A 19,143-nucleotide genomic window follows, 5' to 3' on the forward strand; every position below is an offset into this window, starting at 1 on the left:
CATCAAACTTCCACCGGTCATGACTGTAAGGTTGGCTGTCGGGTATTACTGTCCAAGGTGCTGAAAGAAAAGTCAGATATAGTGAGAAGCACATAAACTACATTACCTTCTTTTTTTTTAAGAAGTTGCCAAGATTGTGCTCTGAAAATCTGTGCCAAGTTTATGCACGCGACAGGGCAAATTAAAGGAGTTAGAGGAGATAAAATGTGTGTTGCTGCTTTATTTTTTATTTTTTTAATCTTTCAAATACCAGTTTAAAGCTGATGGTTTTGGTTCATCGTGGTAATTTAAAAACAAATGAAACATGACTTATTGTGGGATGTAGGTACTGATCCAGCACATATATTATCATTGGAATACATGCTGATGACTTACCATGCCATCACTGCTCTAACTCTTAAAAAATACATCTAACTCAAACTTTCCCAAAAAAAAGCTCAATAAAAAACCAGCTGACATCTGACATATCCAAATCTCACGAATCAAAAACAGATTTTCTAAAATAAATCAACGAATAAATAAAAGAATGATCGCACAGACGTTAGATGGTAAATAAAAATGACAAAAAAAGAAAAACACCGTAATTAATTAATTAAATCTTTCCGGTGTGTTGTGGCTTCAAAACAAGATATGAATGGTTCTTAGAGGCAAAAATGCTTACTTGAATTATCCTTTGTTTATTCTATTTTGTAGATGTAGAGTTGTCAGATTAAATCCTGCGACTCTACTGTTTTATGTATAATACTTCTACAGTTTATTTATAAGCAACTTCTAAAACGTGAAATGCCACGATGTATCATTTCAACACATAGTTTGGGACTTGAGCATTTTCTGCTTTTTAAAAAAAAAAATGCCGTCAATTATGTAATTAAGGTTATAAAACGCGTGTTTTGTGGGTCCACCAGGGGTCGTTGTGGTAGTTGTGATGAAGTCAACTCTGAAGCATCTATCAGATAGTCAGAGATGGGACTTGTGCTGTCTTTCATTCACAGAAGAAAAAAACTTAGTAAAAACTAAAAGCAAATTTCAGATAATTGTCCTTAAAAATAATCAAACTTAACTTTAAAAAAGAAAAACACAAAGTGGAGACCGATCATTAAGATGACCCGTTTCTTAATTTATCAAACACATACATATAAAAATCCAATAATTAATTGAACTTATCCTGCTGAAATGTATTGGTATAGAATAATATAAACGAATATTTTTTCAGACATATTTTTCTTAATTTTAGGATGACTAAATTTAACAGTAGCTCGTTTTCATACTACTTATTATTAATCGTTTCAGTTCATTAGTGGTTCTCCAACTGTGACAAATTAGACCACAGACCCCCATCTGATAATATTTTTTAATTTTAGATGTTTTATTGTGCAGAGAATGAATTAAACCTATGACCAAAAAACACACATCTTGTCATTTAGTTACTTATGGATAAGATTATAGTGAAAATAAATAACTGCTACAGATTAGTCACGTAATCTTTTTCGTTATTTAGGATTTTGTTTTGTGTTTTAGTGCTTAGTTAAAAGATCACTTTCCCTGTCTTTGATTCATCCATCCATCATTCCACAAGGGCAAGAGTCAACATCCTAACATGATGTGATCAATCACTATTGATCCGTTTTGACCAGCTTGGCTTGTTTTCTTTGGCTGTTTTTTTGTTTTGTTTTTTTAACTGATTTTTCTTTTTTTTTTTATCCTTTTGTTTAGTTCAAGTCCGTTTCTTCTACACTCTTACCTCGTTGTTGGACTTAGTTTAGCTGTTTCACCTCTGCACAGAGACACCCTCCCCCCCCCCATGTTGATCACAAACCGCTCTTTGGCATGTCAGGACAGTAGCTATAACCAAGGAAATAAATGTGCACATTACTGACCATTTATGAGATGCAGTGGACTACGATAAAGTAAATGTTACTTCCTAATGTCTCATTTAAGTACACTTTCTTACTCATAGAAACACTTCAAATTAACCTAAATTAACCTTAGATATCGTCCAATTGGTCGTTTTTAAAGATTTAACTCTTACTTATTTTATTCCTGGGTGAAAATATGATATTTTAAGAGGTTAATTCAGAAACCGAATTATATTTAATTCGACCTGTGTTGTGGTTTTTAAAAGTCAAACATCTTTTTTTGGGATAGAATACTGGTTTATTTTACGAGTGGCTGTAACTCACAGTTTTAAGTCACAAGTTTGGTCATTTTTTTTTTTTAAATTAACACATATATAATAGCCTGCTTCACCATTGGAGGACACATTAATTGTAAAACAGTAACTGTAAAGTCGTAAAGGTAAAAAAAAAAAAAAAAACCTTAAATACCAACTATATACAGTCCTGGTTGAAATATAAGAATATTAGGGGGATTTTGTTAAGAGTGATTGGTCACTTGCCACATTTGGGCCTTTCCATCACAAAATATACAATCTATCCTTGGGGACTATAATTGTGAATCACGTGGACATGACCGAGAGTGTGCGTGGGGGGTTTGTTGGATGAGAAATGGTCATTTAGTATTGACCAACTGACCACTGCAGGAGAGAGGGGAAAACACGTCCACAGAAAGAAAGAGACAGCATCAGTGACCACTGGCGCACAAACATGGCAGAAGGTAAGTTTGGGAGCTTTTTTTTTTTTAGAGGGGAGGGGGTTATAAAAGTGGTTTCTGAAGGGGTTGGGTTTCCTTGCATTGTCTTTGAAAATTTTAAAGGGGGGTATTCTTCAGCAAATTCTGGCCCCCCACCCCTCATTGTTTAGGGGGAATAGGTTGCCAGCCCCCCTTTGTTTACCTCCCTCTCCCGCTTTCCCTCTCGCTGCGCAGCTTCTGCTTTTCACAGCATTTTGCATGAAAGTGGCAATCTGTGAGGATTACCCAGTTTGAGGGCTAAAAAAAGGATACTGTAGCTTGGGTGCTAATTTTGACTCAAGGCAGAACTGAAAACATGGGCTCCGTTTCTAACCAGGAATTCCCAGGTTGAGTAACCAAATAAGTTGCATTTTTATATATTTATTTAGCTTTTTTCTCTCTCTCTCTCTCTCTCTCTCTCTCTCAATCTCTCGAGTTGATTGAGTCGTTTTGTGAAGAACTGTCTGTTTGATTGTGGTGGAACATTTTAAGGCATTGTTCACACATGTGATGTGCGATCCGTGTGTCTAATAGTGCATTAAACTCTCTTTAGAAATTCTGACATCATGCAGCCTACAACACCGCTTAATTTTGCATAAACTCGTGTCTTAATTCAGTGAGAGTGAAAGTCCGATGCTGCTCTGCTTTAATGCCTCTTGTTGTTCGATTAATTGATTGGTATTGATTAATGATGCAGCAAAGCGAAAGAAAAGTTTTCGGGGTTTTAAAACATTTATTAGGGTGATATAGTGTGTGCTTTTTAAAAATAAAAACCTACTTTCCTTTGTCACAGTATGAGTTTGAACTTTTTTACTAAGATCACAAGGACTTTTCATTGCAGGAGTGTGTAAGACCGAGGAGGATGAAGGACCGAGCACCGAGGAGGATTCACAGTCTATTCACGGGCTCGGCATGTGCAAATGGTTCAACGTCCGCATGGGTTTCGGGTTCCTGTCCATGACCAACCGAGAGGGAGTGCCACTGGACGAGCCGGTTGATGTGTTTGTCCATCAGGTAAGACGACTATCTACTCCGTGGCTGAAACTATTATCAGCGTCAGAAAAACCCGAGAAACTTGGATGAACCATGTGCACATCTGCACTACAACACAATATCTAGTTATTTGGTCCAAAAATCTAATGAAAGTGAAATTTCTTACCAGCAGGAGTGAGATCATCCCACCTGTTTCCAATGCAGTTTAATTAATTCTCCCTCCAAACTAGTCTGCCTGTTAAAAACAGTGACTCATCAAATAAAGAGTCAACAATAGTGATTAAAAAACACACAAGTGCATCACAAGCAATCAAACTAATATTACATTGTCACGTGTTGGTGAAAAATAAGATATACATGGTATTTTAATTGCTTTGCATAGATCCTTGTTTTTTTTTAGCATTGTGGTGGGTGTTTCTCTCTCAGGGGAACACGTGTTGCAGAGGAGAGCTGCAGGGCCTCCCTCGTGGTAGGGGGTTAATATGATGCGATCAAGGAGTAACTGTAGTTTTTAATGCTTAAAAGAGCTTTCAAGTTGGCAGCAAAATGCACACAAGATTGGTTGATCAGAGAGAGGCATGTGAGCTGCATGAAAACAGCTCCTGAAAAAAAAGGAGAAGGCATGTGATTGATCCTCTTCTGAAGCCTTTGAAAAGTCGATATTTGGTCACGTTTGGAATATGATGAACTAACTTAACTAAAAGGAAGCTGTTAAAATGATTTTTGAGTGATTTTTGGAACTACAGATTGAGCAAGAAGAAATGGACAGATCATCTAAATTAACAGCTTAATCATGACGTCAAAATAGGCATTTTACACAAACCCATTTTAGGAAGTTATACTCCTAGTTAATCTCTTTTTCTGGTTCCATTTCAAACTGATGTAACTTAGATAATATATTTATGTGTCACTCTTAAGTATTTTTCTCCGAGGGCTGTTAAAATTGTCACAGTTGTTGAATAAATGTAATCAGTTTGCATTCATTTCATCTTTTCCCCCTTGTATTAGTCACTTTTTCCATTCTTCTTTCCATTCTACATAGTAGTCTAGCCAGGTTCAACCAAAACCTTCATTCACCTTTTTTAAATACAAGTGTTAACGTGGGAGGAATGCGGAGGAGGGGGTGCATTTCCCTCCCAGTTCTTGTGTGAGTGTGTGCCTCCATTGCTGTCTGATAAGATAAAGGGTTAGCATGTGAATGAGAGGAGTCCCCTCTAGCTGCTCATTCACCTCAAGGTTCCTGTCATAAAGTGATTAAAGGCTCTTTTCTGTCTGCTCAACCCCCCCTGTGTGTTTGTGTGCTAGTGTGTTATACTACCTTTAAAAAAGGACAGGAGATCCCAGCTGTGGAGACATTTATCTACCAAAGTACAATTCCTTTTACCCTCTTTTGTTACAAATGCACCCACGCATTTAGACATATCATCCACAATGTTGTACTTTAATTCTGTTCAGCTTGTATGTTGGCACACACGGTTGTCAGACTCAAGCAGCTCTCTTCCTACTGTCTGTTTGATGATGATGATGCATATAGAGACATTTAAATGTTCTGTGGAGCAGTTGTAACTGAAATATTGTTTGACTGTTTGCACAGGATGTTGGGTTTTGATTACTCATACTGCAAACCAAAACACAATTTACAGTTAGCTACACCACTAGTTGGAGTTTTAAAATAAATTAAAAAGAAGTTGGTTCCCCTTTTCATCTTGAAAGCAAGTTGATTGTTGCTTCAGATTACGGCTGCAACTAACGATTATTTTAATTATAGATTCATCTGGCGATTATTTTCTCAATTAGTTATTTGTTAGGATTAGAGTTAGTCAGGAAATGACGATGAATGTTGATCACTGTTTCCCAAAGCCTGAGGTGCAACCTCAAATGTGCTGTTTTGACCCAACCAACAGTCTCAAAACATAAAGACAACCCATTTACAGCCACAGAAGACCAAAGAAACCAGAAAATGACCACATTTAAGAAGCTTCAACCACATAATTTGAGCACTTTGTTTTTTCTAAAAAAAGGACTCAATAATTAATTGGACTGGCTTGCGCCTCTGTCACACAAAAAAAAAGAAGGTAGACGCACACGTGTCAATGATGGATGTAAGGTGGTTATGGCAATGTAAAAGGCCTCAACCCTAAAATTAGCGGCCGCGTGTCAAGGAAAATTAACTCCCAGGATCCACTGGCCTTTGTGCAGGTGGACAATGGAGCCTTGCATCTGAATGAAGCACCCCTCGGCCGTGACCGAGCCCCTCTCTCAGCAGCAGTCCTGCTTTTGTCCCTCACAGCTCTGATGTCTTTCTCTGTCTCACTTGGCTTCCAGACACATTCTGGACCGAGTTTACAGTAGACCCCACTAATAATGCCTCAGCATCAGGTCATTCAAGTTAAAGGCCCCACTCTGATCCCGTACCTGCCTGCGGGTAACTCTGTTAAACCTGATGTGGGCATGTGGCTGCTGAGGGTACGTTATGGGGGTGGGGAAGGTCACACATGGGGGACGAAGTGGGTTAACGGTCACCAGAACAGAATGGCCTGATGGGATTGGGGCTCAGCATACATCCATGTATGTTACCACTCAAATGTCATGGCTCACCAATCGTGTTTCCTCGCTGCGTAGGACTTTGCAGCAGATGCTCAACTGTTAGTGAATGTCACGGGATTAGAGTAGATGACGCTGTTGTTTGTTTTTGTTTTATTCAAATGTTTTTTTAATCAAGCGTGATTATGGGTTGACTATTGTGATCGTCTATGTTGGAGATTTAGATATTTTAAGGAACAGGCGGTCTGAAAGGATTGTCTTGTAATGTTGGATTTGATTTTAACACTCAGACTTTACTCACAATAAACCCTGTGTTCTGCGTTTGTCAGTTTGATTGCTTGTGGGTTTGGTTACGGTAAAACACGGCCTTGTAATTATTGTTAAAGACGGATGTGAATTCAACCAAAAATTAAAGAAACAAAATGGGATTAAATGCCTGTCAAAACAAACTTGATACATCATTGATCTTTGTCAACAGTCTGCGATAGTTTTGACAATGTAATCTCAGGATCCCACCAAGGGAATTTTAAAGGGCTTTAGGCATTTCCCATGTTGTGTTAGAAAGGTGCTGCGGTTTTATCTTCAAAACCACACTACGCCACACCTTCGTTCATCTCTTTTTTTCCTTTTTTTCTTGGGAATCGGAAATGCTTCTGGCAACACACCAGTACAGAGAATGGTGTCTTCTCAAAGGTCATTTCAGGTGAAAATAGTTTAAAGGAGTATTTAGATATGTAGGAGGCTAGGTTATTGTTTATTCTCTACATATTTAAACCTCCAATTTTATTGTCGTCCCATTGTTCATTAATTAAGCAAGTCAGCCTCTGCGATTCTGCTCTTCGTCAAAAAATGCTACAAAATGAAATCTCGATGTGGTTTCACTAACAAGATGTCACCTATTGAGTCAGTGGTATCAAACAGAGATGTCAGTCATTTAGACTAACAGTGCTTCCCCTCAACTTTTATCTTACATGTCTTTCTGCCAAACAACTATCCAAAGAATGTCACCCTGATCCACAACCTCCCAGAGAAGCCACGCTGCCTTCTCACCCCACCCCCAACCCTTACACTAACCACTGCATCCTGCAGTTTAGGGTTAGTGATGGTGGTCAGTGTGTTAGTGGAGCTTTGTGATGTGGGTGGGAAGAGGGATGGGGGTGGGGGCGGCAGTGTGGAATGCTGTTCCTCCGGAGGGGGGATGGGTTGAAGGTTATCCTCATCAGGTTTACCACTCAAACACAGCAAAAAAGACAAAGCAGGGTTAAGCAACAGTGTCTTTAAACGACTGGGTTGAGTGGGAACAGTGAGCTTTGTCATGTTGGTTTATTTGTCAAGTGAGACATCATGATCACCTTAATACCAAAATACCTGATAAGTCATATCAGGTTCTGATAGTATCACACAGTGAGGAATGGGTGGGGGTTGTTTTCAAGGATCAAAGTCTCCACGGGCTCACTGTGGAGTTGATATGGTCATTGATGGTGTGAAAATCAAAGTATCACTATGTGTCACAATTATTTGCATCTGCTGTATGTCGTGATAAGAAAAAAACATTTGTTCATCCCTTTGTGATTTGACTCTTGCTATCCTGAAGCAAAGGGAGTTCCTAAACATCAAAGCAATAATTTTGATGATTAATACCTCTCCCTGTCTGCCCTTCAGAGCAAGTTGCATATGGAAGGCTTCCGCAGCCTGAAGGAAGGTGAAGCGGTGGAGTTTACCTTCAAGAAGTCATCGAAGGGCCTGGAGTCGCAGCGAGTTACAGGACCAGGTGGCATCCACTGTGTGGGCAGCGAGCGGAGACCAAAAGGCAAGAAGGTCCAGAAGCGACGTTCGAAAGGAGATCGGTAAGCAGGGACGAACTGGGAGACATTTACATTTTTGCTCCCTTCCAAAAGTAAACAAAATTAGTGTTCTGAAATATATCAATTTCACATTAACCGCAAAAACGAGTATAGTGTATAATTTCATAGCCTCTATGAGATACTGCATAGTAGTACACCTCATTATGTGCGCTCTTTGCTGCATTGAGTGCATAACGAATCAATATCAGAAGACATTTTACAGAAAATCTAGCTGGAGAACTCCCAATAATCATAGATAGTTATATGACAGCCATTAATCAACACTAGCATTACCAGAGAACTCCTTTAATTACAATGTTCAGATTAGGTCTTGAATTCAGATTTAAAAAAACGACTACAGGTCCTTTTTATGTTAAGTACCATTGGAAGCTCAACAGCTCAGCAGTCCACAAACAGTCATTGTTTTCAGTTTGACATACAATAGTATTTTTAGTTTCTCCCTATTTTCCTTCCTCTTCTCAACCCCAACCCCCACCTATAGCCCTAGCAAGGGTCACACCAGCAGGCTTGACGTGTGACCTGGATCAATAACTGTTTAAATCTTCTGCCCCTAGTGAATTCACACCCACTGACTCTCTCTCTTTCTAAACCTCATCTACCAATGAGATGTGAAGCTCCAAAACCAAACTAATAACTCAAATCAAAATTCAAATGCAATTCATCTAGAAACGTTCACAGTATGTGGGTAATTCCAGGACTTCTTCCTTATAGAGGATGTAAATTCTTTTACAGATGCATGACTGCTCTAGTCATCTCGTTATGATTCAAGTAGCCGTAAGAATGTCTTTGATGCTGTAGGAAAAACTGAACAGTATTTTCCTTTGATCTGAACATATACATGATCCTTGAAAAGAGCAAATTAAAGTCACAAAAGGCTAAAAACTTAATGCTGCTATTCCTAAGAACAATGTATCTTTGTTCCTGAAATATTTCTACATTTCTATATCCCAGGGTTTCATGCCAAGGCAACAATGCTAAGGGGGCCTTGATTATTGAGTCATTCTTTGAATATCAGTATAGTGAGGGGTTAGAGGTATATCAGCTTCACCCCATTGTCAGTTGTGATTAGAGCCAGAGTGTAGTCAGTGTGAGAACAGAGATCATTACCGCCTCAAAGAGTCCTGGGAGGCCCGCTGTGGTTCAATAACTCTCCCTAGACCACACTGATCCATGGATAAGATATCGTTCCTGGTTAACGTATTTGAATATGCAACATTGGATGATGTTTCAAGGTTTTATTTTCTGATCATCAGATGTATTTTGGACCAGTTTTAGTTCTGAGTTCAAGATTAGTCACCAAAGCAAACCCCTGTTTTTCACTCCACATTTCATAGACCACCTTTGTGAGTGTATATATGAGAGGGGAAAAAGCTCCTGTCCATTTAATTGATAACAGATGCAAGAGCCCAGGCAAGGGGGTGAAAGGTCACAGTTGTCATGGCAACGGTGTATGAGTAAATGCAAGAGGACTGGGGGCTGGGATGGGTTTGGGGGTAAGAGAACTGAGGGGAAGGTGGTGCGGGTCAGGGTTCAGAGGTCATTACTGCAGCTTTTTGAGACAAAGGACCACTTCCCCTTCCCTCACTTGCCTCCTGATCGATGCTGATGTAGGGAAGTTCTGTGATGTGACGGTATAGACCTTGACACCACCCCAACGGCCACTGCTACAAAGCCATACTGACCCCTCGGCAGCCGCCCTGTCCAAACCTCATCTGCTGCTACAATGGCGGCAGGGGGCCAGCAGTGGCACAAACGGTCCGTCCCACTCTCACTACCCATCTGTCTACCGCCCCTGCACGCGTGGCCATTCTATAGATTATGTCCAAACAGAGCGGGCTGATGGTACCCTTATGGCTCGCGCTGACCCCTCATGGTGTTCAGTTCTCTAGTTCAACTGATGAAACGGGTGTCTTACTTTGATACAATAGGGTACAACGGGAAGCCTGTTTTCAGCAGTGACAAACTGATAAATAGGGCAAGCTGTTCATGATGCCTTCAGATGTGACGCTGCATTGTACTCATAGTAGGCTAACTCCAAAATGGGAGCCCTGCCACAAAATTGTTGTTCTAGATTCTGAAAACACTCCTTCTCGCCTAAAATGTTGCTAATTAGATTTACTCATAGCTTTTGAGTGGAATTTTTGCCAATCTAAGAAAAGTTGAAACATGTTTTGAAGTGGTTCAACTTTCTATGTTCCCCATAGAGCAGTGTGGTGTGACCTGGAATGCCCTTGCAAGATTTATGAGCAAATGTAAAGTCAAGTCATTCCAGGTGAAATACTGCCATCTAGTGGCAAACGGGTGCAACTTAAATTACCCTTGCACTTAAAAGTGTGCTCTGCTTATTGTCATTTCATTTGGATGTTTGAGCTTCAATATGCAAAATGATGTATGTAGAGAGAAAGCTTTCACATCCATCTGCTGAAAGGTGGGAAGTTTTACCCTGTTGAGGGACTGTATGAAGGTAGTTTGGGTGGGCAAAGGTGCTGAATCTTTATATTTATTTAAATTGTCACAAATAGAGTGGTTGCTAAAAAAAAAAAAGGGCTTATTACAGCCACCGAATGAGGGAACCAGGCCAAGGTTTCAGCTTTGTGCATACCAACGGCATTGAAAAACGTGCACATATTAAACATAATTAGTTACTTCTGTTTTTTGTTAGGATGTAGACAATAAATAAAGAGAACATGTGTTAGGGTTCAATCAGTAACAACTGTGAACTTAACTCATCTCATTCTGTTCATGTGATGAGAATTCAAGAACAAATTAACACCCTGATCATAAAGCTAAAACTTTTGTGCATCCCCCCTTGACCTGTTTAGCAAACAAGTCATACAATACATCTGAATAGGTCATACGGTCCCGTCTTGCTCCTCCAAAAATGTTACTAGAAAGAAGAAGAAATACACAACCCTGCTACATTACTGACCCTCCCTCCCCCTTTATACATTTTGCACTTAAATCGGAGTTTAGAGTGTGTGGATACATGCATGATTTAGCTAGTTTGGAAGCCATGGTTCAATATACAATTGTGATATGAAAACACTTGAAGCCTCCAGTAAACATGCACAGAGTGGACTCTTAGTTCAATTAAACTTTTTAAATGACACATATTTGAATATTCATAGATTTGGGATGTTTCAATGAGAGAGAGGGAGAAAATGTGCTTTTAACAAATTGTAACTAGTTCATTGAATTTGAATTGAATTATGATTGAAAAATAAGATCACAACTTATTATTCACAGCATATTTGTGATATGTCTTTAAACACATACTCTTTTCTGGCAGGTGCTACAATTGCGGAGGCCTGGACCACCACGCCAAAGAATGCAAGTTACCACCCCAGCCCAAGAAGTGCCATTTCTGCCAGAGCATTGACCACATGGTTGCCAACTGTCCAATCAAAGCACAACAGTCCTCTCCGGGTTCTCAGGGAAAACCGTCCTCCTTGAAAGGGGAAGAGGAGGAGCACGGCCACTCGGCACCACCTCCCGAAACCTCTGATTAAACGAGGAATTGGGCAACACTGAAGCCGGGGGGAAGCACAGAGGCCAATCAAACTGCTTTGATGGAGAGGTGGGATGCCAGATCCCCTTCCACCTGTTGAAGCTGCTTTTGGAACTACCTCAGGTTAAAAAGATTTCTCATGAAGAATGTTGCTGAAATTTTCTTTTGTCATTGTTTTTCATTTGGTGTAACACTCAGGAATACTGCTGTATTATTGCACTCAGGACGCTTTCTAAATGTATGAATCATTGCTGTTCTTTGGGGGTTTGAGATTGTAGTGAGCAATGCCATATAACAGATTATCTTGATGAATTCTTATAGGTTTTCTTTTATTTTATGCCTCTGCTGTAGGCATTATACCTCTTCTGTTTTTGCGCAATAGTCAGTCAGTGTGTTTAGTATAGACCTACACTTTTGCTGCCTTACCATTTTGTCTCCTTCCTGACTGTTACACCTCAGTGACAGTTGGTACCTTTGTAATGAATGTTAGTTTGCATATCGCATGGGGAATGGGAGGGTTCATGAAAACACAGGGGACGGGATTTAGGGTATAGCTTTAGGCAATGTATTGGCACCTGCCAATATTGCAATTGACCGTCCAGTTTTCCTGGGGCCAAATGAATGTCAGACCAGAAGTGTTTTCCAGCTTTTGGTCAGAGTTGGTTTCTTTGTTGTTGTTTTCTTAAAATCATTTCATTCTTTTCATCCAGCGTTTTGTTGGCTGTTTTAAAGGTGCACAGTCTACCTCATTGGTGCATGTTTGGTCTGCTACTAAAACTGTCATCCTAACCAAATATTTTCTGCTCGGAATACAGTTTTGGAGATTTGAATTGGGATTAAATCAGATCCTTTTTGCACTACAGTGTTAATGCAGGATTGTCATTTAGAATCAATAACGTACATGTTTCTGGGAACCAGAAGCATTTACAGTATATCCTCATGTTATTGGCTGCTGTGTGAAATACTGCTGCTGCATAATGACCTCAATTTGGATTTGATAGAATTCCAACAAACATGATAACTACACTGAACGCATGTACATCATCACTTCTAATAAGATACTTGACCTGGACTGAGTTACTGAGGGGTCCAGCTAGCTCTCCTCTTGATACTTGAAAAAAATGAGGCAGAATCAGACATGATGTTGGAAGGCTGGTGTTTCTGTTTATATCCAGAGTGATCCATTTCTAGGTAGTTATTTAAGACATTACCTCCCTATAACCCTTAGTAGGGTGATAGTTCAGGAACACCAAGCCTGCACTGAGGAGCATATAGAACTAGCTAGCTAATCAGCATTTTACTCCCGTTTTACAGGAGATGCTGACAAGACTTTTACACCCAATTAATATATATGTAAAATTATTCTAAAGCGTTTAAAAAAAAAATCATACTACGTATTTATTTTCATCCATGAGCGCTGCAGCTTCTCCATAATGCTCCTTTTGAAGCCTCTCGGCAATGTATGTTCGGCCAGATATCATAAAAAACTGCCAGATGTCATTCAAAGCTACATATGAGTTGAGAATATATTTGGGTAACACGTTTTTAACATCCAGGTACTCGTATTACTTTGTACATATGTGCGTTATAACAACTTGTCCTTAACAATAATTCAATGTAGTATGAAAACAGTGTAACAATAATATATTGCAACAGAGGAGTAACATTATACAGTACACACTGTACAGGTACATAGTGTTGGGACTGACGTAACTGTGATTTAGTTTGATTTCATTGCCTTGTGTGATTTTTCTTTTGTTTTTTTGTGCACAATGAGCCTCTCAGAAAAGAGGCCCCTTTGTGATACCTATTGCAGAGTAACCAATGCAATGTTACTCTGCACTAATCATGTGTAAGATGCATTAATTTCTTTTTATATTCAGTTTAATCTCTTTTGAATATATGTTCCATAATTTATATATATTTTTTTAGATTTTCAAAAACCACATACAGTCAGCTGCTTTTTTTCAGGGGGGGGGGGGGGGGGAACCTCCACTCTTAGGCTCATCTCAGGAATTGCCAATCTGAAAACTCAGGGAATACTTCAGATTGATTGGAAGGAGTCGAGGAGTGTTTATTCATAACAAAGTAGGGATGAGATGTTCATCCTCATTATGTGAAGCGTAAAGGACAAGGGAGCCAAAGTAAAATGAGCTTGCTAGTGTCTGCCTTTGAATGTCTTGGTACAACAGTTTCTCTTTTTTACTCATTAAGAAATCCAATTTGGTCAAAAAAGCAATGATTACAAATGATGTGAAACCGTTAAAAGTGAGATTTACAAGCTTTTTTTTTTGACATGTCAACTTTCCATGCACCCAGTGTGATCATGATCTTTATATTTTCTCCTCTTTGACATAACATGCCATGATATATGATATGATATGAAGAAAATGTTCCACTATTATTGTATTTTCCTCTATAATCGTTGTAGATGGGGATGTAGTAGAATATTGTAAAGGGATTGGGGCTAGTAGTATAATATAATCCGGGTTTGTCTCATCTCAACACATGGCCGTTAACTTGGTGTTTCAGACTATCAATGCTTATGACAAAAAGAATGTGTCACGGATGACTTCACTTTCAGATCTTGTTTCATATCCTGGCTTTTCAAGTATTTAAAGCAAACGCCACTTGTGATGTAAAAAGACAGAAACGATTGTTGAAGTGCTCTAATTAGGTTTACTCTTTGCATTTTTATTTTGAATTCACCACTTATGATTGCAGTGCCAGTATATCCTCTAACTTGAACTCAAATTGGCTCACAGTGATTCTGACGCCCACTTTATTCAGATAAAGGTTGAATGACAGTGTTGTATTGTAATGTTTGCAATATCCTTCTGTACTTAGTGATGTTTTCAAAGTATCATTTGAAAACCAAAAGTCCTCGACAGACATTGTGATATCAACAAACCTGTTTAACCCCTCAGTGGTGTGTTATTGTGATTTGATTGTCGGGTGTTAGATGGGTTAGATATACCTTGAAAATCGAAGGCCCTGTAAGATTTTGTGCTCAGGGTAACATTTGAAGCACAATAAAAAGCATTCTGTCTCTGCTTTTCATGGTACATCGTGTTTTTGACCATCAGCCATTTTAAATTTGCGATGTTGTATCTTATCAGGTAAATGGCTTGAGCTACTTCCCAAAAATGTTTTGCATTTATTACTGATGAATGTATCAATGTTTACTGCCATAAAACTAGAATGATCTTGATCTCAGGTGATTTAATGGCTAGTTTGTCAATGATGAGCAGCATGTAGGCTTTTCAAAGTATTACTGTGATTATGTTTCTATATGTAAAGATCTGCTCCGTTTCCTAATAAATGTCAATATTCAGTTTGTGTTTTTTAATGTCTTCCTACTGTTATCTGTATACACCAGACATTTGATAACCAGTCATAGAAGAAGTACTCATATCAGATATAATCCTCATAGTCACATACATATATCCTGTATTCAGTAAAAGTAGCAATACCAGACGGGAAAAATACATTACAACCAAAAAATCTTACTGAAGTCACTTTTTTCAAATGTATTATCAGCAAAATGTACTGAAAATTCTAAAGTACACATCATGCAGAATGTCTCCCCATTTTTGACTTTTTCGACACTACCGGCCCTGTCGTTTTTTTCAATTTTTGCCCACTTTGGAAAATCCTTCACAATTTTCACATAACGTCCCAACAGTGCTTGATTTTGTTCCTTTCTCACTCAGCCCGCCCCCACTGGCCCCTTTTAGCAAGGTTTGGGACAATCGCCCACCCTTCCCCATATTTGACTTTTTCGACGCTACCGGTCCTGTCGTTGGGGCATTGTGTGAAAATTGTGAAGGATTTTCCAAAGTGGGCAAAAATTGAAAAAAACGACCAGGGCCGGTAGTGTCGAAAAAGTCAAAAATGGGGAAGGGTGGGCGATTGCCCAAACCTTGCTAAAAGGGGCCAGTCCTGTTCATAAACTTGGCTCTAAGCTCCTTCACCTTTGGACTCTCTTTAGTGGTGTCAACATCAATGTTGTAGACAGTTGTCTGGAGAAAACTGTACATGTTGCTGAGAGCATCATCATAATCTACACTGAAAACGAAGTGCACTTTAAAGAGTTCATCAAACGCTGTCAATGACGTGGTTCCCTGGCAGGGGATGAGCTTCTTGTCGATCACAACGTAGTAAGTGTTGATGGACTGCTTGCGGGTTCCAGCGGCAAGAAGGTATGGCTGACGAGTTGCCTCCTGGCACTCCAAGTGTTGTTCAAGGCTCCGGCATGACTGTGGAGAAACTACATGTCAGGTTGCATTGTAGTATTGTCTTATTCTGTGCCATGTTTCCACGCTTCTAATCACAATCAGATCTGCACTAACCAGGGTTTCCACACATTTCAGACAAAATTTCAAAACTTTTCACCCATAATACAATATCCATAACCTGGAGAAAGTTTTTGATTTCCTGAAGGAGATTTAGATGTCCTGGAGAAGATTTTAGGAGAAACAGCGCTCTTGTGTCCATGATTAATGTAAGATATGCTAATTATATTACAGACAACAAAATTCTATCAATTTTCCAAAATTTTGATTTTACTTTTCCAGGCCTAGAAAATTACTTAAAAAATTCCACAGTTTGTCATGACGATGTGAAGCATGACTTACCTTGTGAAACACAACTAGATGGTCCACGGCCTGAGCTGCACTGATCTTTTGTCTTCTCTTTTTAGAGGGCTGAGGTGGCAGGACATGCAGGAGTAACAAGAGAGATGCCATGTCACTGTCCCACTCTGTAGAAAGAGAAAAAAAAAAAAATTGTGTACTAGTATAATTTGAATATCATGTTTCTTTCATTTGGAGAATTACATCATACAATACCACTTTAGATATCAAAAACTCCTCAGTAAGCACATGTTTATAGGTTTGTGAATGACAATGCATTCGAATTCCATGCGTTACCTGGGCAGTCAGAGGCTTCATCATTGTTCTGATTCCTGGCAGACCTCAGCAAACTCTGCACGACTGGGGTGGTTGTAAGGCTCTCAGCTTCTTTGATCACCTTCCTTTTATAAAAGGATGGATGCCACTTTTCAAGCAGTTTGTCAGCTGTTTCTGGTCCAAAAATGAGGCTGAAATCTTGATTTATCTGCAGTGGCAGAGAAATAAAAGAACGTGTTTTCTTAAATTAAAATTTTTCAAATCACATGTTGCACTTAAATGTCTAATACTTACCAGCTCTTTAGTGTCCAGCAGCCATGGTAACACAGAGTATGTTATCTGACTCAGCAGGATTGCGAATGAGGTGCTGTCTATACTCAAAGGTCTCCTTCATCTTCTGCAGGATTATTTCTCTGTCAGTGATGAAGAGAAATAATCCTAAAAAGAGGATATGATCTCTTTACAACGCTCCTCCTCCAACTGACCACCAATCTGAGGCAGCTCCCTCTTTTGTCCTGGTCCACCACCCCCTGCAGTCTGCATTTTTATTTCCTTGAATGGAAGTTTTGTGTTCCTCTGAACGGTCTTCAGCTGCCATGCCAGAAATCCAGTGCCACTTTGGCTGTCATAGAAGTGTTCCTGACCGAGTTAGTGAAAAACAAAAACCATAAATTTGACAGGATTTTACCAACAAGATATGAGAAAAACAAGGGAGAAAAATAAAACTGCTAATGCTGTGTATTCAAACAAAAATGTTTTAGAAAAGGATTTTTTTTATGCATAAGACCAGCAGTAGTGCAGAGTTTGATTGCATCTTAAAGTGATAGTTCAACATTTTGGCAAATTTGCCCATTACTGTACTTGATGTAATTACACAAGTAGGTTCATTACCTTTGATTAGCTTGCCAATACTTACAAAGCAGAGATGGAGTGCTAACTGTAGCACAGAGTTGAAGCAGACTGTATAAAAAACACCCCAACAATTCCTAAACACTCTTATGGACACGTCATGGCTTGCATATTCACCATACTATGTAAAAATAACATGACATTATAAGACAGAACATTTTGGAGGTAAATACTGAGAAGCATTGCATCACTCTGCCCAGTAGTTCATAGCATGGTGAATGACAGTCATAACCTGTCCATACGAGTGTTTGTGTTGTTGGAATGCATTATTTGATTATTTTTTTGGAGATAGAGATATGCCTAGGTCAGACCAAAATATATCATTTCAAAACTGAAAACAAAAAATTGTATTGCTACTACTTGAGGTTCTAGTAAATTTGCGCTCTAACTTTCTCTACACTTTGCTTTGTCTGTGTCAGATGTAACCAATTAAACTTTTTATAATTTCAAAAGTGAAAAAAAAACCATTTCCACGAAGCCTCAGTTCTGTTCAATTACAGATCGTTTGTGTTTTTATCCACATTTTGATGCACCTGTGGCATTCAGGATTCAGTCAGTCATTACAATGTCTGGCCAAGATTAACCCTCCTGTCGTCCTCCCGGGTCAAATTGACCCCGTCTCTTTTGACTGTTCCTTCTTTCCTTCCTTCCTTCCTTCCTCCCTCTTTCTTTAATTTTTCCTTTGTTTCTTTGCTCCCTCCTCCTTCCATCCTTCCTTACTTCCTTCCTCCCTCCCTCCTCTTTCCCTACCGTCCTTCCTCCTTTCTTTCCTCCTTTCCTTCCTCCCTGCCTTCTCTCCTTAATTCCTTCCTCTTTTCGTCCATACTCCTTTCCTTTCTTTCCTTCCTTCCTTCCGTCCTTCCTTCCTCCCTCCTTTCCTTCCTTCCTTCCTTCCTTCCTTCCTTCTCTCCTTCATCCCTTCCTTCCTTCTCTCCTTCCTCCCTTCCTTCCTTCCTTCCTTCCTTCCTTCCTTCCTCCTGTCCTGCCTTGACCTGAGGACAACAGGAGGGTTAAGGTCATGCTTTTGAAATCTGGCACAACTGAATTTTTAAATGGAATAGTCCGTGTGTACACAGTATATTAAAGACTAAAATAAATTCATGACTTATACATCAACATAGCCAAAGTTATCCAAAAAAAAGTATGTTTCTGTATAAATACATTTAACATTTAAAAAAGAGGAATTTATTGACAATTCAAAGTTAGGTATGTAATCAAAATAAGACTTAGATATCCCTTCCTGGAGAGGGGATCTTTCAATGCAGGGAACAAGGTAACAATTCCCAGTGCGTATTTCTCTTTAGTGGTTCGCTGAGGGATTCTCCTGAAAAGAAAAATAAAGTTCTTGTTTGTTTAGCAAGCTATACCAATTACGCATCGGTGCTTTATAAGGGTGGAATAATAATATTACACACACTATTAATTTTCTTCAGTGATTATAAATGCAACATTTGCAACATCAACTACGATGATGTGTGTAAAATGCACAATTATATGGGAACTACAAACATATATTCAGGCATGAAAGACTGCATGAAAGAATAAATGGGCTTTATCTGACAGGCCTATGTCTGAAACCTCTAACATAAGATGTCGTGGTCAATGTCGTCAAATGCCTCTGACAAACCAATGAAAAGTGCAGCACAGTAATTCTTGGAATCTGAAGATTATGATCATTTAAAAATTTCAAAGAAGTGGTTACTGTACTGTGTTGCTTCCTAAAACCGGACAGGATATAAAATGTTATTCAAACTTAAATACTTGTTGATTTGATCATTCATAAGAA

General features: G+C 39.1%; 2 protein-coding genes across 2 annotated transcripts; one reads left to right on the plus strand and one right to left on the minus strand.

The window, feature by feature from the left end:
* Positions 1–2,603: 2,603 nt before the first annotated feature.
* lin28aa (lin-28 homolog Aa) lies at positions 2,604–11,539 on the plus strand. The gene is made up of 4 exons (XM_062422938.1): positions 2,604–2,613; positions 3,470–3,642; positions 7,828–8,012; positions 11,320–11,539. Exons 1-4 carry the CDS (start codon positions 2,604–2,606, stop codon positions 11,537–11,539), a joined length of 588 nt encoding a protein of 195 aa, XP_062278922.1.
* Positions 11,540–15,464: 3,925 nt separating this feature from the next.
* On the minus strand, positions 15,465–18,735 carry LOC133983958 (uncharacterized). The gene is made up of 5 exons (XM_062423173.1): positions 18,725–18,735; positions 18,588–18,681; positions 16,465–16,656; positions 16,176–16,232; positions 15,465–15,797 (listed from the first exon to the last, which is right to left on the minus strand). Exons 1-5 carry the CDS (start codon positions 18,733–18,735, stop codon positions 15,465–15,467), a joined length of 687 nt encoding a protein of 228 aa, XP_062279157.1.
* Between the last annotated feature and the right edge of the window lie 408 nt (positions 18,736–19,143).

The sequence above is a fragment of the Scomber scombrus genome, chromosome 7 (assembly GCF_963691925.1).
Source record: "Scomber scombrus chromosome 7, fScoSco1.1, whole genome shotgun sequence".
Classification (NCBI taxonomy): domain Eukaryota; kingdom Metazoa; phylum Chordata; class Actinopteri; order Scombriformes; family Scombridae; genus Scomber; species Scomber scombrus.

Bases quoted from the DNA above. Each gene is read 5' to 3' on its own strand.
- LOC133983958 (XM_062423173.1), bottom strand. The intron at 16,657-18,587 runs CTAAGTCTTATT...CTGCCACTGCAG, and splicing joins CCCTCTCCAGGAAGGGATAT to ATAAATCAAGATTTCAGCCT. The intron at 16,233-16,464 runs GCATGGAATTCG...CCCTCTAAAAAG, and splicing joins CCTCTGACTGCCCAGGTAAC to AGAAGACAAAAGATCAGTGC.
- lin28aa (XM_062422938.1), top strand. The intron at 3,643-7,827 runs GTAAGACGACTA...TCTGCCCTTCAG, and splicing joins TTGATGTGTTTGTCCATCAG to AGCAAGTTGCATATGGAAGG. The intron at 8,013-11,319 runs GTAAGCAGGGAC...CTTTTCTGGCAG, and splicing joins CGACGTTCGAAAGGAGATCG to GTGCTACAATTGCGGAGGCC.